At 37.2% G+C, this 20644-nt stretch overlaps 1 protein-coding gene across 1 annotated transcript in view; it reads left to right on the forward strand.

The window, feature by feature from the left end:
• Positions 1 to 20644, forward strand: part of LOC114300303 (uncharacterized) — a 40354-nt gene that overhangs the window by 7559 nt on the left and 12151 nt on the right. Inside the window, exons 6-8 of the mRNA XM_028245197.2 lie at positions 18403 to 18558; positions 19043 to 19117; positions 19245 to 19370. Of these exons, the coding sequence (XP_028100998.2) occupies positions 18403 to 18558; positions 19043 to 19117; positions 19245 to 19370 (357 nt within the window). The remainder of the gene's footprint in view (positions 1 to 18402; positions 18559 to 19042; positions 19118 to 19244; positions 19371 to 20644) is intronic.

Below are 20644 nucleotides of genomic sequence, written 5' to 3' on the forward strand. Positions count from 1 at the left end.
TTTACATGCATTGGAGCTCTTAGCCGAATCCAGGGTGTTGGAACCCAACGAAGTAGCATGTAGAAGGAAGGAAAAACATCTGGTACGGACACTTAGAAAGAGAAAGGCCTAGATTTGGTTCCAAAAGTCTAGACTAAACTGGGCTCAAAATGGTGATAGCAATACAAAATACTTTCACGTCATTGCAAACAAGAGGCAGAGAAGGAATCTGTTAAACTCAGTGGTCATTAATGGTCTCAGTGTTGATGATCCTGAGCTTGTGCGGAGTGAAGTGTTGAGGCATTTTTTGAAGGCCTTTGTTGAAGATTGGCCATCTAGGCCAAAGCTGTCCGGAAATTTTGTGACAATTGGTCATGCAAGGGGTGTGGCAGTATTGGAGCCTAAATTCACATTGGAAGAAGTATGGGAGGCCATTAAAGAGTGTGACGGGAATAAAGCGCCAAGTCCGGATGGGTTCCATATGGCATGTATTTAGAAATGTTGGAAACTTATGAAGACTGATATATTTAATTTTATGCAAGAGTTTTATCAGCATAGCAAGTTGGTTAAAGGGCTAAATAGTTCTTTTATCACTCTTATCTCGAAACAGGATAGTCCAAATGGTCTAACAGATTATAGGCCGATAAGTCTAGTGGGGGTTGTGTATAAAATCTTAGCAAAAGTGCTTTCAAAAAGACTAAAGCAAGTGATGCCTGATGTCATTAGTGAAGTGCAGACGGCTTTCTTGGATGGTAGAAATATTTTTGATGGAGTCATGATAGCTAATGGGGTTGTAGATTGGTGGAAAAAGTCAAAAATGTAGGGGGTCATATTAAAGTTGGATTTTGAAAAAACATACGATTCAATCAATTGGGAGTATCTATTCTCCATGATGGCTAATCTTGGATTTGGAAAGAGATGGATTGGATGGATGAAAACCTGTGTTACAACTGCAGGAGTATCTGTTTTAGTAAATGTGTCACACCCCAAATCCGGGCATGACCGGCCGTGGCCCACAGGGACTTAACCCAAGGCACACGTAAGCCTAAACATGAATCCAAAACCATAAAGAATAAATGTGATGATAGCCCAGAAATAAATAAATCAACACTCAATCCAGTGACATACCACAAGTGAAAAACAAGTCATAACCAACTTCCTAAATATATATATATATATATACTAAATGTGACACAAACCGCCCACAAAATAAAATAATTCTAAATAAAACCCAACCACAATGTATGCACAAAACTCGACAAAGCAACCTAAAACAAATTAAATAAATGCCCTAGAGGTCCATGCAATTGAGTCCCCACTATGCCATGAGTCCATTCTAAGTCCTTCTAACACCTGGAAATGGTAAACAACTAAGTCAGCTGATAGCTCAGTGAGTAGCAACATGGATAGTAAATACAGTTTTGAAAATAGGGTTCAATTCCAAAATAAGATATATATCACAGAAACTAGATTGGCATACAGTTTGATAAATACAATCTGTTTCAAAAAGAAGGTTCCACAATTCAACACTTAAAATACTCATGTCTCGCAAGAACATGATAAACGACAAACATCACTATAAAACAAATTATAACATGAACACCAATAATTTTCTAGGTACCAAGAAAAACAAATAATATGCCACACATTTCTCAGGCTATAAGCCCCATTGGATCCAATACCGAACTAAGAGTCATCCTCAGGGTGGCACCTGGGCCTTTTCTCAAAGACGATCCGATTGAAGGTCACCTAGTTATTTTTAAAGGTCTTTTCCTTACAATCGTTGAGCACTAAAGTCATCACAGCCCAACCCGGATCTGCTCCCTAGTGGCCAGAGTCACCACACACAGTGGAATAATTTCCCTGGACTAAATACACACATGGTCCCAATAATCAATACACATCAGTTTCGCAAAACATGATAGTTCATCATTATAAACATGAGACCAAAATAAATAGTTTACAGTATGCCAAGTTCACACATGTTTCAGAAATAATTTGATTCAATTGATAATATAATAATTTATCAAAACAGTTTAATCATGAAACAACAATTTAGTTTTCCAACAGTTCAAGGTAGGGGAACATTTATAAAAATATGTAGCATGAAACTACTCACCTGAAAACGAAATAATATAATCCTCGAATAAAGTGTAAAAGTTCAACTAGTGCCCTGAACCAAGCATAAAAAAAACTATACGTTACAACTAATTTAAAAATACTAAAAAATAGGAACTAAGTAACCCCAACTAAAGCGCACTAACACGGCTCAACCCAACTCACCGTTACTCTTAAATATTACCTAAGTTCATGTTCTTCAAGGTTTAAAATCACCCAAGACATGGGTTCCGGTCAAAACTTAATTAATTGTGACTTTAATATAAAACAGAATTTCAAACAAGCCTTCCCAACCTATTCGCTAACTTTGAAAATTACAAAACCCACTCCACGCTATTCGAAAAATTCCAATAACCTCCAGATATGATCTAATATATCCTAAGTTTCAAACCCAATCGGTTTCACTTGATTTTCTTATCAAAATAATTATCTACAATTTATTATATCCAAACAGGTTGTTTTCTGCAGCACTTTAAAGAAATTGACGGTTCTCTTAATATACATAAGCAATCAATGCAAGGCCAAAAGCGTACGAAACTATAATTGTAACCGGTTCTAATGACACTAATTTGATAATTTTTGGATTTATACCCAAAGAGAACAACACTACCGAATTTACTGTTTAAAACCAGTTTTCTAGACAGATTTGAACGCATCAGATTATATGGTTTTCGGATCCCAAAAATTATGAAAAAATTCAGATATGCAATTCAATATGTAATTGATCTACTGTAAAAATTTCAGTTTAAAATTCATTCGTTTAATATGGTTTCTTGATTTTTAAAGTTCATGATTATGCGCAGAATTTTTGAACTAAGAATAATACCCATTCTTTATACATAATTTAACTCCTCAAATTTCTTAACAGTACATATATATATATATATATACAAAATACATAAACCTACAACCTCTCCATCAATGATCTAAATAATAATAGAAGAAGGATAAAGAATAAAAACAAAGAGAAGAAGAAAGATAGAGACCTACCACACACCCAAAAGTTATTCCTTGTTTGCAAACCCCCTTTTTTTTTCCTTCTTTTCTCTGAACTTCTTTCTCCCCGTGGCTGCTGTGGCTGCTGCTATAGAATGTATTAGGAACCTAGGGTTTTTCTTTTCTTTTCTTTGTTATACATAACATAAATGACTCTAGACAAGAACTTCTTTTCTTTGTTTTATTTTATTTTATTTTATCTCTCCATTAATTTAAATAAAATACAACTACTATTAGATCAAAATATGCTTACTAATTTGACACTTAATTTTATTTTATTTATTTATTTATTTATTTTTTAAATAATAAATCTTGCCTTTAAATTGAAGACTTTCATCATAAATTTATTTTAGGTTTTAAAATTAATTAAAAGACCCTCCAAATATTTAATTTGCACTTTAGAATTCACCATCAAAATATTTGAGATTGTAATATTATTATTATTATTATTTAATTATTTACTTAATTTTTATATTTGGGTTCTCACAAAATGGCTCTCCAACTGATGAATTCTGTCCACAGAAGGGGTTGCGACAGGGTGACCCTTTCTCGCCATTTCTGTTTAACATTGATGCAGAAGGGTTAAATTTATTGTTGGAAAGGGCAAAGAGTTTGGGTTTAATTAAGGGAGCTACCGTTGGCTCTACAGAATTGAAGATGTCTCATCTCCAGTTTGCTGATGACACTATATTGTTCTGTGAAACTGAGTGGGAGGAGATTGTAAATGTTAAAAGAATTCTTAGATGTTTTGAGGTAATGTCAGGGCTAAAGATAAATTTTTATAAAAGTGTGGTGTGTGGAGTTGGAGTTAGTGATACTATGGTTCATGAACACTGCATTGTTTATGTCAAAAGTTACCTCTAAAGGATTTGGGATTACCATTGGATGTGAATCTGCGAAGGAAGAAGACTTGGCAACCTATGGTGGATAAGATTAAGTCAAGGTTAGCTATGTGGAAAAGGAAGCTATTGCCATTTGCTACAAGGCTAACTTGGGTAAAATCAGTTTTGGTTAGTATCCTTGGTTATTATCTTTCTCTATTCAAATTACCCATTAGTATTGCTAAGGAAATTTATAAGTTGAAGTCAGCTTTCTTGTGGGGCACTTCAGAGTTGAGAAGGAAGATTCATATGGTAAAATGGAAGGATGTTACAATGAGGAAGGACCAAGGAGGGCTAGATATTAGGAAGGCAAGGGATACTAATGTTTGTATGTTGTTAAAGTGGTGGTGGAGGTATGGGGTGGAGGATCAGTCACTATGGAAAAAGGTTATTATCAGCAAGTATGGGTCTGCAGGTGGCAGATGGTTACCATTGAAGGCTGGGGAGGGTAAGGAATCTATTCTGTGGAGTGATGTTCTGAGTGTGCACTACAAAAAATTTGCTTTTTTGCGACGGCAAAATGCTGTCGCAAATACCCAAAACGCCGTCTCAAAAGCTTTTTTACGACGGCAACTGGCTTTTAGCGACGGCAAGAGGGGGATCGCAACAAAGGGGGTTGCTAAAGGCCTTTATGACGGTGTAACGCCGTCGCAAAATATAGGCGACGGCAAATATGCCTATTTGCGATGGCAAAATACAGTCAGCAATAATGGGTAGAAATCTGAAGTTTTTGAGACAGCACTGTGGTGCCGTCGCTAAAATGGTTATTTGCGACAGCAAAATACCATCGCTAAATGTTTATTTGAGACCGCAAACATGCCGTCGCTACAATGGTTATTTGCGACGGCAAAAATATAGTCGCTAAATGGTTATTTGAGACCGCAAACATGCCGTCTCTAAAAATATTATTTGCGACGGTGAAGAATACCGTCGCTAAAGGCCTTCTGTTTCAACTAATTAATAACGCCAATATCTTTTGTGACGGCTATACTACCGTCGCAAAAAACCTAGTTCTAATTTTTTTTTGAGACAGTGTGGTGCCGTCTCAAAAAAAAAAAAAACTAGAATAAAATTATTAAAAATATGAAAATTACCTGTATTAAATGAAAATACCTATAAAAAAAATCGATAATTACATAATAATATAAAAATTCTTGTATATAAATAAAAATCCATCCATAATTAAAGTATTCTTCCATTCATAACAACACATCAGCAAAATTATCCCACCACATAATGTTGCATAATACATCCATAATGTTGTTCACAAATCTAAATAACGTAAATCAAAAATAAAAGTTTTCGTCATGATTCTTCTGTGGGTTACAAAAACAAAAGTTTGTAGCAATCTTCACACGCCTACATTCCACAAGAAGCAAACTGCTGCTCAGGAAATATCTGAAAATAAAAAATAAAAATAATTAATAACAATATAATTATGTGTTAATATTTTAATTACAAAAAAACATAAAAAATTAACTATTATATAATTACGAAGATAGTTAAGTAAATAATTTTGGCTAGACAGAAATTCGACCCTAACTCCAAAACCGGGAACCTAATTCGAGCTCCGTCTTCTCCCACAAGTCTCACGTGCCTAGGCGGTCGTGTGTGCCAAGTTTCGTGCTCAACCGACGTCGTTTGGTGATTTTGGGTTGTCAACACCTGGAATTCAAGTTTCTTAAGGAACTAATTTGCCTAGATCGAAATACAACTCTAACTCCCAAACTGGGAACCCGATTCGAGCCCCATCTTCTCCCATAAGTCTCTCGTGCCTAGGCGGTTGTGTGTGCCGAGTTTCGTGCCAATCTAACCCCGTTTGGTGATTTTGGGGCGTCAACACCTCGAATTCAAGTTTTTTAAGGAACTAGTTTGCCTAGACCGAAATACAGCTCTAACTCCCAAACCGAGAACTCGATTGGAGTCCCGTCTTCTCCGACAAGTCTCTCGCAAGTCTCTCGTGCCTAGGCGGTTGTGTGTGCCATGTTTCGTGCCAATCTAACCCCGTTTGGTGATTTTGGGGCGTCAACACCTCGAATTCAAGTTTCTTAAGAAACTAGTTTGCCTAGAGTGATATCTGACTCTAACTCCCAAATTGGGAACCCGATTAGAGTCCCATTTTCTCCTACAAGTTTCTCATGCCTAGGCAGTCGTGTGTACCAAGTTTCGTGCCAATCCGGCCCCGTTTGGTGATTTTGGGGCATCAACACCTCGAATTCAAGTTTCTTAAGGAACTAGTTTGCTTGGTGATTTTGGGGCGTCAACACCTCGAATTCAAGTTTCTTAAGGAACTAGTTTGCCTAGACCGAAACATGGCTCTAACTCCCAAACCGGGAACCCGATTGGAGTCCCGTCTTCTCCCACAAGTCTCTCGTGCCTAGGCGGTCGTGTATGCCAAGTTTCGTGCCAAGCCAACCCTGTTTGGTGATTTTGGGGCATCAGCACCTCGAATTCAAGTTTCTTAAGGAACTAGTTTGCCTAGAATGATATCCGACTCTAACTCCCAAACTGGGAACCCGATTAGAGTCCCGTCTTCTCCCACAAGTCTCTCGTGCCTAAGCGGTCTTGTGTGCCAAGTTTCGTGCCAATCCGACCCCGTTTGGTATTTTGGGGCATCAACACCTCGAATTCAAGTTTCTTAAGGAACTAGTTTGCTTAGAGTGATATCGGACTCTAACTCCCAAACTGGGAACCCGATTGGAGTCTCGTCTTCTCCCACAAGTCTCTCGTGTCTAGGCAGTCGTGTGTGCCAAGTTTCGTGCCAATCCGACCCCGTTTGGTATTTTGGGGCGTCAACACCTCGAATTCAAGTTTCTTAAGGAACTAGTTTGCCTAGAGTGATATCTGACTCTAACTCCCAAACTGGGAACCCGATTCAAGCCCCATCTTCTCCCACAAGTCTCTCGTGCCTAGGCGGTCGTGTGTGCCAAGTTTTGCCCCAATCCGTCCCCGTTTGGTATTTTGGGGCGTCAACACCTCGAATTCAAGTTTCTTAAAGAACTAGTTTGCCGAAGCTGAAATCCGTCTCTAACTCCTAGTCCGAGAATCCGATTTGAGTCTCGTCTTCTCCCACAAGTCTCTTAGCTTAGAATGCAAAGATACATTTTAGCTTAGAATGTAAAGATACATTTTATACCTGATCTTCTGATGGTGTATATGGATTCTCGTCTTCTGCAGATTCCCTAAATGCCCGGTGGCCACTCGATGCATCAGGAGCCTATGATAGTCAATGCATAATGTGTTAATCATATTCGAATTTTATACATAATGTTGTGTGAAAATTTAACTATCAAACAATTTAATTTATATCAAACCTGTCTGTTGGGATCCACACTTGCCCCCTGTGACACAAAGGCCATCATCTCAGCTCTCAGCTGCTGTAAATGTGTAGAGAACTCTGCTCGCATATCCTCCCTCAGCTCCTCCCTCAACTCATCCCTTAGCTCCGCACGAACTTGCTGGGTGATCTGAACAATAGTCGATAGCTGGGGTATTAACTGTAATGGCCCAGCACCATCTTTATATACTGCTCTCCGAGGCACAGTTCTCCCGTATGTGCGACAATATCCATATTCGTCATGACCTATCAACTCATGGAAAATGGCATTACTAACCTCCAAAGTCCGACAATCCTCAGGTAGCATAGAGAGTTGGGCATTAAACTCATCCCGTATTGAATAAGACATACAAGTATATGCCAAATTAAGATGATTGACACACAAAAAATAAAAAATAAACTTTAAATACAATCAAAGGTGTTTGGAAACTACCAAGGTCTGGATAACCTCTGGGTCATCTGCTCTACGTGTCATAAGCCAAACATTCATCTTATCAGTAGACTCCCCCTTATTGGTCATCTACATTTTTTTAGAAATATGAAAATTAGAATCCAAATAATTTACAAATATACAATGTTTATTTATATACAAAAATAAAACAATAAAATATAAACCTCATGCCGTATTTGAGCGAAAGTAGTGCACCCTGTGGTATGAGCTATGCCGTGAGCTCGCCGATTTTTAACGTTCCTAGTTGCAATTTTCTATAACAGGTTTAACAAATGTAAGTATATAACTATGATTTGTATGTTTACATATCATACATATAACTTATTTGTATGCCTCAGCATCAGAAGTACGCCAATACTCCACAAATTCTTCCCACTGGCTTGGCACAATGTGCAAAGGAACATCATCCTTCAGATTAGGATCAGAACTTCTAGGCTCGAAATACTTAGACTTAATCTTATTCTTGTGATCCTTCCATATGCTGTTACAGTTTTTCATGCAAATTGGCTTGTACTCCTCTGGACATATATTCAAATTGTCCTATAAAACACAATTTCAAAGTTTAAATAATAATAACACAATTTTGGAATTTAAATTTTTGGACAAAAATACACTTTTACCTTCACATCCTTCCAGATAGCATCAAGAATATCATCAGACACAGTGTTCCAGTCAAGAAAAGTAAGAGGAACAATGTTACCATTTCGCACAATAATGCCAAGTTGTGTAGTTAACTTAGACACATTATCGCCTATTGGACAGTAACTTTCATCAAATCGTATGTCCAACTTTGTACCAGTACCCCACTCTCTAATGCCCTTGGCACATCCTCTACTACACCTACTCGAGGTTGATGAAGAACTAAAATGACCTGCGAGATACAATAAGAATAAACAATATGCAATGATAATAAACAAATGCAAATTTAAATAATGTCAATACAAATCAATTTCTTATACCTGAGGTACGCTGTGAAGAAGTCGAAGGGTCTGAAAAATACAATAAAAATAAACAAGTTATATGTAATGAGAACAAATAAATATACATTTAAATAATTTTCATAGAAATCAAAGCAAATTTATATACCTGCGGATGGCCCATAAGCCGATGACTCTAGTCGGGATGATAGCTGCTGCGGTGCCACTGATGGTGGACGCACCGCTGGTAGGCCTAGAGGTTGAGTAAATGATAGCTATTGTGGTGCCACTGATGGTGGTTGATGTGGTGGCACTAATGGCCCCTCTGATGGTGCTCGCTGTGATGCCTCCTCTAATGGTAGTGCCACTGATGGTGGACACACCAATGGGAGGCGTGGAGGTTGAGTAGATGATAGTTGTTGTGGTGCCACTGATGGTGGTCGATGCGGGGGCACTAATGGTGCTCGCTGTGATGCCTCCTCTAATGGTGGTGCCACTAATAGTAGTCGCTGCGGTGGCTGGTCAGATAGTGGTGGCACTAATGGCCCTTCTGATGGTGGTCGATGTGATGCCTCCTCTGATGGTGGTGCCGTTGATGTCCTCTTACGTACCACATCGAACATCATGCGTAGGGGATAATCAGGCTTCCTCTTCCTTGCCATAATAATCTGCAAGTGCCGTGACATTAATTGACATTAGAAACGTAGAGAATGGTTTTGAATTAATTATAATATGACATTAATTGAACTAATACAATTACAAAGACAAAGTAAATTAAGAAACTGAACATTAACTACAACCTTGGCCTGAATTCAATTACTGATGTTTATTAAATATCAGTCTATTTCCACATCAAGTATTTCTCCTTCTGTGGCTTCCCTCACCCAACCAACTTCTTCATCACGGAGCATTATGTTTTCTTCTAATTGTTGGCTCATATATGGCTCGATTTCTAGATCAGTCGAATTCATATCAAATAAACCTCTTTGAGACATCTTCACCACTACTTGCCAGTCTGGTTCTAACGGGTCTACAAAATTCCAAACTTGCTCTGCTTGGGATGCCAAGATGAAAGGTTCATTGGTAATTCGATCATCTCGGTACAACAAATGATTGAAGTTAACCAACGTGAAATTGAAGACATCTTGTATCTTCCCGTGAATGTTGTCAATCCAATCACACTTAAACAACACATGCTTCTTCTCATTGGAATATCGAATCTCAACAATATCTGTCAATTGTCCATAATAGTACACAGACCCCACGTGAGGATTCTTGTCTTTCCGACTAGCATAACTTATGGTATCTGCCTTCAAAGCTACACCACAATTTTGTGTGGCTCGACAGTCATCCATGGCCTTTACTCAATACTGAAACCCATTCATTATATACCCATTGAACCTCCTTGCCAGGTTATGAGGACCATTTGCCAATACAATAATCTCTTCAGAAAATGTGACATCACTAGTCCTTCGCAAAGTTTGAACCTATTTTAAAAAATAAAAATTGTAAAATTTAAAATGTAGTTCGACTTAGGTAAATAGAATCTGTAGATTTAAATACATACGTGTTCCTTGAACCAAATGTGAAAAGTTTCAAAATGTTCACGCCGAAGCTGATGATCGTCAACACGAGGCATTTTGACCTTAAGTTCTTCAAGGTGTTTGCTGTGTAGATTGAAATTTTATCCAAAAAAAAAATTTGGTTCAAAATTCAATGAAACATAATAAAATATTGAGTGAGTAACATAACTTACTTTATGAATGGTTGAACCGCGGATGTATTGAATAAGACATATCGATGAATTTGTACCCAAGAAGTATTATCAAGATAAAAGCTTGTGCTTTCACCAACAGCACGACCCAGATTATCATCACCACTGTAGTTCCTCACGGGTCGATTAGATTTGGTTTCTACATCATTGAGATATTGTGCACAAAAATTCATGCATTCTTCCATAAGATATCCTTTAGCAATTGAACCTTCTGGATGAGCTTTATTACGCACATATTACTTCAAAGTAAGAAGATACCTTTTAATTGGATACATCCATCGAAACTGAATCGCTCCACCCAATAATGCTTTGTCAGCTAGATATATAGGCAAGTGCTCCATTATATCAAAAAAAAGTAGGAGAAAATATTTTCTTTAGATGACAAAGTGTTACGGCGATACGATCTTGAATATATTGCAAATCCCTCGCACGATTCACTTTGGAACACAATTGTCTAAAGAAATTGCTCAATTCAATCAAAGGTTCAATTACATTCTTCGGTAACAATCTTCGAATGGCCAATAGAATTAGTTGTTGCATCAGAATATGATTATTGTGGCTCTTAAGACCCCCAATACTTCTATCATGTAAGTGCACGCGACGCGATATATTGAATGAATACCCGTCGGGAACTCTAACTTCCTTCAATACTTTCAAGAACAAATCTTTCTCATCCTTGGTCATCGTGAATTGTGCCGGTGGTAAATAAGCTTTATTCGACCCTCTTAACTGCAAATGTAGGGATTTTCTAATATTCATTTCTTGTAAATCACACCGGGCATTAACACCATCCTTCGATTTCCTGCAACCCCTAATATTGTCCACAACACATTGTCACAAACATTCTTCTCTATATGCATCACATCGAGGTTATGTCTTATTAGATTGTGCTCCCAATATGGCAGTTCATAGAAGATACTCTTTTTCTTCTAGCTATGGGTGTGATGTCCAGCTTTCTCATTCTCTACTTGTCTCCTATGCCTCTCCTTAAGGTCATCCCTCTCGTATTGGGTTAAAATACCCTCAGATTCTAATTATAGCAGCATCTCAGTTCCAGACAACAATTTTGGTTTGAATCTGACTTCCCGACTACCATCAAATGATACTTTATCCTTTCGAAATTTATGACCACTAGGTAAAAATCTACGATGACCCAAGTATGATTGTTTCCTACTATGCTTCAACCAACACGATGTAGTTTCCCTATTGCAACAAGGACATGCATATTCGCCTTTAGTGCTCTATCCTGACAAGTTTGCATATGCAGGAAAATCACTAATTGTCCACAGTAAAGCTGCATGCATTTGAAACATTTGATTTGTTGATGCATCAAATGTAGAGACACCGTCATTGCATAGTTCTTTCAACTCCTCAATCAACGGTTGCATATACACATCAATCTTGTCACCAGGTCCTTTCGGGCCGTCAATAAGCACAAATAAAATTAGAAATGGTTGTTTCATGCACATCCATGGTGGCAAGTTGTATGGAATGAGTACAACAGGCCAAGTGCTATGAACTATGTTCATCGTCCTGAATGGGTTAAAGCCATCAGATGCTAAGCCAAGCCTTACACTTCGGCAATCATTACTAAAGTCAATATTCCGACGATCAAAATCTTTCCATGCAAGGGAGTCTGCAGGATGCCTAAAGACACCGTCATTAGTTTGTTCCTCTGCATGCCATCTCATTAACTTAGCCGTCTTGGATGACGTAAACAACCTCTGCAACCTTGGCTTTAAAGGAAAATACCTCATTTGTTTTGCAGCTATTCGTTTGCCACCATTGTGAGGACCATTTGAACCACCATCACCATTTGATTTCCATCTTGAACTGTTGCATATGACACATTTATCAAGATTGGTGTCCTCGTTTCGAAACAACATGCAACTATTGGGACATGTATCCCACATCTCATACGTGAAGCCCAAATCTGTTGTGACCTTTTGAGCTTTATAATATGAGTCCGGGAGTTTCACACCCAACGGGAATGCCTCATTCAATAACTCAAGCAACATGTCAACAGACTTGTCTGTCCACTGATTAAGCACCTTCAGATGTAGAAGTCGAACAATTAATGACAAAGATGTGAACTTCTGACAACCCGGATACAATTCACTTTGTGCATCTTGAAGAAGTTTGAAATACTTTGCAGTCTCTGCATTTGGACCGAGCTAGGGTTCAGATGCATGGAGATCAAGCCCCTATGGTTCATTACCCTCAACACTTGTACCGGCATGTGGATTTCCCATAGCCCCTTGTATTATTCCAACCATATCGTCCCCAATGTCTAAATTAGCCAATGCTTCATTCTCTCGATTACCATGCAGAGATACGTAAGATTCCCCATGATTAATCCAATGTTTGTACTTTTTTAAAAAACCATTCAAAATCATATGCTCCCGTACACCCTCTTGTACAAGATGGTATCGATTCTCACATTTTCTACACGGACAACTAATCGTCGAACCTTCAAACCTATTGGTGTAGGCAAACACAAGGAATTGATCAATCCCATTAATGTATTCCCTCGACATCCTATTTGGCAAATCAATCCAACTCTTATCCATCATCTGTACTTCCCTCAAATGCACACTTCACTTATTTTGTAATCTTCTCAACAATATATATAAATATATTTAAATGCCAGTCATTTTCCATATGCATATGTGTTTCCCACTATTAATTTGCTTCAGGCAAACTTACTGGGAGATACACATCTCACATGCAAAACAAATATGCCCTAGAAAAAAATATAATTACAACAAATGTAAGAGTCATAATGAGATGTAAGGGTAAAAATGTAATTACAAGACATAATATCAAATATTAATTATCCTAAGGGAAGAGGGGATTGGTGAACAATTTTGTTCTTTCTTACCTTTAGTCCCGTGGAAAAAACGCAATGTAAGTATAGAATCTCAGATAAATGGCATGAATAGAACCAAAATAACTAACTTTCAAAGACAAGTTTTCAAGAACCCATAAACCCAGAAACATTTCAATTTAGAAGTCTCATAAATTCAATTCTATTAACCAAACATTTGAAAGAAAAAATAATAATAATCTACTAAATAAACACAAACAAAATCATAGTACTTGCCATTGACACATTTTATCGAATTCTTCAAGGACAACAAAAATTGATGATATGACATTGACAAATTTTCTCCTGTTCAATGCAGGTAATTGAAAATTATACCAAATTTGCTATGCTTCTGAAGCTTAGGAGGGGAACAAAGGAAGAGAAGTTTAACGTACTAGTAAATAAGAACAGAGAAGGAAAGTTTTATTTGAACCAGATGAAATAAGATCACTCCTGAATGTGTTACCTTTCTGTTGTGTTAAAAATATTAAAATTAATACTGCCTATTATGTTAAAAAAAAGTGTATTGATGATGCCTCACTTTTACTCTGCTATAGAACAAGAGAAAATACCTATGTTTGGCAGCTAAACCTACTAGTTGTAAATTTGTGAACTAGTACCACTTATGTGCTGTTATATAGATATGGCTTTAATAAGTTCTTTTCTTTTGTTGTGGTTGTGGTTTGGCAGCGAGTTTACCTTTAGGCTGTGTTGGATCTTGAATTTGAGTAGGGATTTATGAAAGGAAAAGAAGAAAAAAAAACTTTTATTTCTTATATGGAAGGTGTATGTATATGTATCTAGTTTGTGGCAATTTGGAATACAAGTCTGGGGGTGTAATTTGCTTTGTATTCACAATGAGATGTCTCTCATTTTTATTCTATTGATTGAATTAACCACTTGCCTCAAGACAAACCATAGTGTAGCTTATGAAAAATACTATTTATAAATAATTTTTTCACTTATTTTTTTTATCATTGAATACAAAGGTGTGCATCGTACATGTGTTTAAAAATGCGAACTCTAATATCTTTATATGTTATGATAAAAAAAAAATAGACAAAATATCTTTATCAAATTAGTAGCGAGGGAGAGAGTGGCGTCCGATGTGAATCTCTTTTATCAAATTAACAACTTTAACTTAGGCACCAAGCAAGAATGTCCTTTTTAACCTAGCTCTGTGAATATCTTCCCTGGAGACAAAAGAATGGTACCTAGGTTTTTTTTCCTCTTACATTTTTTTTAAATCATTCAATTGCTTCCTATAAATATATATATATATATATAGGTACATCGGAAAAAATTGAACTTTTGCTGTAAATTGAGTTTAAGTGGAGAGACTAGTGAATATGAATGAAAATAATAACAAAGTATTTTATATATAAAGTGAGGGAAACACAACATGCGTGAAGACTTGGCTCAAGAAATTACTCAAGATCCAACTCTAATGACATATTAAATTTTTTAGACATCAAACCCTAACTGTATAGACCAAATTTATGTGTCTTAGAGAGACGTTGGCTAAATCTTTCATGCATGTGGTCCAATCACCCGTGGAGATTATAGAGAGATTAAAAAAAGATGAGTGAGATATAAATGTAGAAATACCCCAAGAAGCCATCCAAGAATCAACTCTGATACTACATTAGAATGTTGATAATATTCAACTCAAAATCAATTAGGGTTGAGTGACAAAACTTGTAGACTATTTATCAAGTTTGGATAGCTTATATAAACGAGATAGGCTCTAACACTTTATATTTATTACAGACGCAACCTAATTGCATGCAGAAGTGATAGAGGGATGACTGAGACGGAAAAAATAGATCGGGAACAAAGAATTGATTGTAGAGACCAACCAAGATATAACTTTGATACCATTTTAAAAATTTTGGAGAAATTCAATTCAAAATCAATATCCTACTTTGTTGGAATTTAATTATTTTCTCTATTCAACAAGTACGTAAATGTCCAATGCTTGCAGCCCAATAAGCAAGGATCTGGAAAGGATTGAAGGTGGTGGAACTCACCCTTAAAATGTTCACCTGATTGATAAAAATTCTGAAACGTTGATGCTCTGTCTTGCCTCATCACTCGTCGTTCACAGTCGCTGCTACTCGTCACTCCGGCGAAGGCCATCGTTCACCCTCATCACTCTGCGAAGTCTGTCGTTCACCCTCCTTCACTCCGGCAATGCTGAATGATTTTGAGTTGAGGATTTTGGGGATTTTGGTTCTAATAGTTGGATCAATGGATTGGGCAACAGTACATTAGGTTAGGATTTTGGTGATTTTAGGGATTTTGGTTTCAGATGGATTTTGATTTGAGGATTTTGGGGATTTTAGGGACTTTGACTGCGAATAGGATAGAAATAGCGGGATATCAAAAATTTATTTTTTTGCGATGACATATTTCAACTATCGCAAATGATACATAATTAACAAATAAAAACGACGTCGTTTTACCCATAGTTTTTTGCGATGGGCTTCTGCCATCACAGATGGTCCACCATTTGCGACGGCAACTTCTTACCATCGCTAAATAATACTATTTGCGACAGTATACCGTGCATCGCAAATGTTCCAGCATTTTTCTTTTACAATCATTAGCGACAGAGGTCAGCCCCGTCGCAAAAGTCCATTTTTCTCGACGGCAGATACACGCCGTTGCAAAAAGACCATTTTTTGCGACGGCAATTACCCCATCGCAAAAACCTCCATGTTATTTGCCAGGTTTTCTTGTAGTGGTGGAAAGATCTAATCCGGAGCTATTTCAGTTCTTTGTGTCACAGTGCAAGATTGTGGTTGGGAATGGGTGTAGGATTCAGTTTTGGCATGATAGATGGTTCAAGGATTTACAGTTGAAAGTAGAGTTTACCAGATTGTTTAGGCTCTCCATGGATAAAGATGGACTGCTGAGTTCCTTTATGCAGAGGAGGGACAGTACGGGTGATTGGAGGCTTCAATTTAGAAGGTCATTATTTGCTTGGGAGGAAGAGGAGGTGAAGAAGATGCAATTGTTGATAAGGGATGTTCCTAGGCTGAATGTGGATCTGCAAGATGTAGTAAGGTGGGCTGCATCCCCCTCTAGTGAGTTTACAGTGCTATTTGTGAGAAATTGGCTTTTGTTAAGGTCTGGACCTAGGTTACTTGTTCCTAGGATGATTTGGTTTAATGAAGCTCCACCCAAAGCACAATTTATAAGTTGGTTGGCTTGGAGAGGTAGAATCAAAACAGCTGCTGTTCTGCAGAGGCTTGGAGTGTTGGGTCATACTTCTGTGACTGATTCCCCTTTCTGTTCAGCTACTGTGGAATCTGTGGATCATCTTTTTGTGCAGTGTTTTCAGATTTGGAAGGTTTGGGGATGTTTGTTACAATGGTGGAATCTCTGCTGGGTATCCCCTCCTACTGTGGATGGAGTGCTATCTTGGTGGTTGGGAACTAAGCACAAAAAAGCTGTAAAGAAAATCTGGCTGCTAGTACCTATAGTGATGTTGTGGTCCACTTGGAGGCTAAGAAATGAGGTTGTGTTTAATGGCAAGCAACCAGATATGAATGAGCTGTGTGAGGTTGTGAAAGTGCATGTTGGGTTGTGGGTTAAGTCCTCCATGCCTTCTGTCCAGTACTCTTTGTGCATCAGATTGTGGAAAATCTGAGTCAAGTCAGGTTTTGTATCTGAAATGGCTAGGTGTTGGTGGCTGATCTGCATAGTACTTGATTCACAACTGGAGAGATTTGAAAGAGCATGCAATTAATAAATTGGATAATGAACAGCGGTTGTTTTATCTGATGGTAACCATGGTTGAAGTTGAAATACAATCAGATAAAACAACAGAAGTGTCCAAGAATCTACTCTGGTGCTGTCAAATTGTATTGTTTTGCTGGTAATGGAAGTGTTCAAGCCTTTTTTGCTGCTGCTATGGATTGTTGCTGATATGGTATGTTGCTGATATGTGTGGGTAATGATCTGTTGGAGTGGCTGCTGCAGATTGGTGTTTTTAGTTGTTGTCCTGGTTTCTTGTTGGTTGGTAGGTTGGGTTGCACTGTTGTATTAGTCTTCTTGGTTTTGTACTTGGGTGAGGTTAGTTTTGGTGTTTTGGGTTGGTTCCTCACCCACACTTGATGGTGTGCTAACATATGATTGGATGGTCTTATGGGTGCCAACCTAGTTGTGATTGATTTGAGTCGTCGTGATGCTTTTTGCACCCATCCTCTTTTTCTTTTATTGATGTAATAGTCTTTTGTTTCATCAATAAAGTTCTTTTTATTTTGTTGATCAAAAAAAAAATCTATAAGTAAACATTATAATAATAAATTTTTTTTATTTAAATATGAATTTATCAATGTGAATTTTTCACAAATTGTAATTATAAAATGAAGATGTCGATTGCATATGAAAGCCGTTTGTGGTATACTTGATAGCCCCAGGTTTTTGAATCATTAGGCTGGACTAAGAAAAGTCATTAATATATTTAATATTAAAACATATTTTAGTAAGCTGTTAGGTGTCTCTTTATAGTTGTTGAAATTAATAAAATTCACAGTTTAATTACGAAAATGATACATAAATCTATTTTTTTTAAACTTACTTTTCTAAACTCAATATAAGTACGATAATTTGTTGATAATTAGAGAAGATATGAGAAAAAGTTGTCTTAGATATGTTAATAGACTATCACATAATTGAGTTCAAAAAGTTAGTCTAATTTTTAACTTAAATAACATCACCCTTTTATTAAATGGGAACTAAAATGTCTACCTTCATTTACATGGACCGATTATTATTGCATGCCAAGATTTTTGTTTTTTTTTTTTTTTATAATACTTAAAAGGCAAGAAGTAGGTATCTCATTTCAACACACTACTTTAAATCTCTAAGGGCATGTTTGATAATAAAAAATAATAGTCACAGGGTGTGGGATTCACACCAAATATTTTATCAAATATTATATCAAATGTCTTACTCGGTCACACTTATGTAAGACATTTGATAAAACCTTTAATAAAATATTGAAGCCCTTAACATTTTTCAAAATAATAATATAATCTCTGTCCCATGAATGTGAATGCATGTGTATACACAGACAATATATGCAAAGAAGTGGAATGTGGAAAAGGAAATTGCAGTGTAGCACTTGACAGGCCATTCGGCTTCAAATGCGAATGTGAAAATGGTTGGAAGCATTCCCGTCTTGACAGTGAACAGGATCTTCTGTTTCTTCCCTGCGTTATTCCTAATTGTAATTTACCCTCTCTTCTCTTCTCTTTCTTCATTTTCCTATACTCTTTTCTTTCCCTCTCATAATTCTCTTATAAACAAATACAATATCTATCTAAAAAGTTTTCAAACTCTCAACTATCAAGTTACTTTAGGTTGTATTTGAATTTTGACGAAAAAATAAAAATAAAAATAGTGAATGAAGGATAAAAAAATTAAGCAGAAATTGAATTTTTTTTTCAATTTCTATTTTCTTTTACAAAATCAAAACTCAAACATAATATTACTATTGACTTGGCTTCAACAAAATAAAAATAGTAGAAAATGCATAACAGTCACAACAACAACAACACAACTTTTCAGCAATCTGCCAAAACATATTATAAATTCATCTTATAAATTAATTTTAATCAAACAGTAGTTGGTGTGTTTATATACATACAAATATTATTTGTGCAGTTTAGTGATGGAATTAATAATGGTTTGATTTTGGTTGGTGGTTGCAGGTTCTCTTGACTACTCGTGCATGCCAGCAGCTCCTCCAGCTCCATCCGTTCCATTAAATTCATCTGTATTTGATCGTAATCATCCTTACTCACACTATACCCTCTCTACTCTTACCATCAATATCATTTAATTTTTCCTTTATTTCTGGATATAATCTGGTTACCTTAATTAATATTAATAATATGATTATGGGTTTTGTAGCTTGTTATTGGGTCTATTGTGGCGAAGGAACATGCACGAAGAACAAAACAGTGACGCAAACTTGCCAATGCAACCCTGGTTACTCTAATCTTCTCAACATCACTGCCTTCCCCTGCTACAGTGACTGTAAGAATTAATTCATGCCCTCAAAACTCTCTTCTATTTTGATCCTACATGTACATGTATATGTCGATATTATTGAAAATGTCTACGAACACAATAGTTGATTAATGATCTGATTACAACTATCTCACATGAAGTGGATTCACACCCATGAGACACGATTGTGTCCGATTCAGTGATTGATTTTTGCCCGAATAACTGGATAATATTTCTACATATGCATAATTTAACTACCCACCACCGACCTTTTGTTCTTTTTTATGGTGGAAGTGAACTTTAACCAATTGAGAGGGTAATTTATGTGTAAATTGGGCTGAGCTAAGTGCAACTATTGAAATGGACCGAGCTAAGTACAATCTCCTAGATGTTGGGCTGAACTACGGGCCAAGGTAATGAAGCTTGGTCTTTTATCCCGACAGTTCCGTCAGAGACAAGCTACCAGTGGCCTGGTCTGGCTGTCTTGGATGGAGGTATCGTTGGAAGGAGGACCGAGGTATATGATAGCTCTACAGGGTGTCATCTAAACAGTAAAGACTTGTTGTGTTGCCTAAAGAAGCACCGAGCTGTATGAGTACGGTTAAGTCAGGCGTAGGGCATGACCATGCTAGCTTGGTTGAGCTGTTACCAAACCGAGGTAAGGAGGTTGAAACCATCTCACTTGGTTGGTAGTGTATAGGGTGTTATCAGGATAGGTATTATCTTTGGGAGTGTGATTCCTAGGAGGACTCTGCTGAGAAGAGTTGGAATCCTACTAGGATTGTGCCAGGCAGCATCTAGAAAAGCTCATACAGGACCTATGTACAGGTATCACAAATTTTACTCTAGAATACACAAAACTTTTGTGTCTATTGTCTATTTGCTGACTTAAGCATCGGAGAGGTTTCCGGCATACACCCGCCGGCTAGCTCACGTTTGTGTTTTCAGGTAGTAAAGTGGCAACATTTGGAGGAGTGTAAACTTGATCAACAGGATCATATGAGAGAATTATTTCGTCCTCGTACAATTGGAGCCATCTGTGGGAAATACGCGAAAAACAAACCTTTTGATTAAAGTTTCTCCTTCCACTACGTTCAATGGCGCACAACGAAGATTTAAAACATTCTGCCATTGATGGACAAACCCCAAAAGGGGGCGGGAGACACGAAGGTCTACCTTTTGTTCCGCCCATGGAAGAATTGGATCCCCAGAGGCAGAACTCACAGAGAAACACACGCGATAGACGGGGCTCAAGTCCGCGTCACTCTCAAAGCCCTGACAGACAAAGGCGAATGATGGAT

This window comes from Camellia sinensis, chromosome 2 (assembly GCF_055761805.1).
Source record: "Camellia sinensis isolate YWXY chromosome 2, ASM5576180v1, whole genome shotgun sequence".
Classification (NCBI taxonomy): Eukaryota; Viridiplantae; Streptophyta; class Magnoliopsida; order Ericales; family Theaceae; genus Camellia; species Camellia sinensis.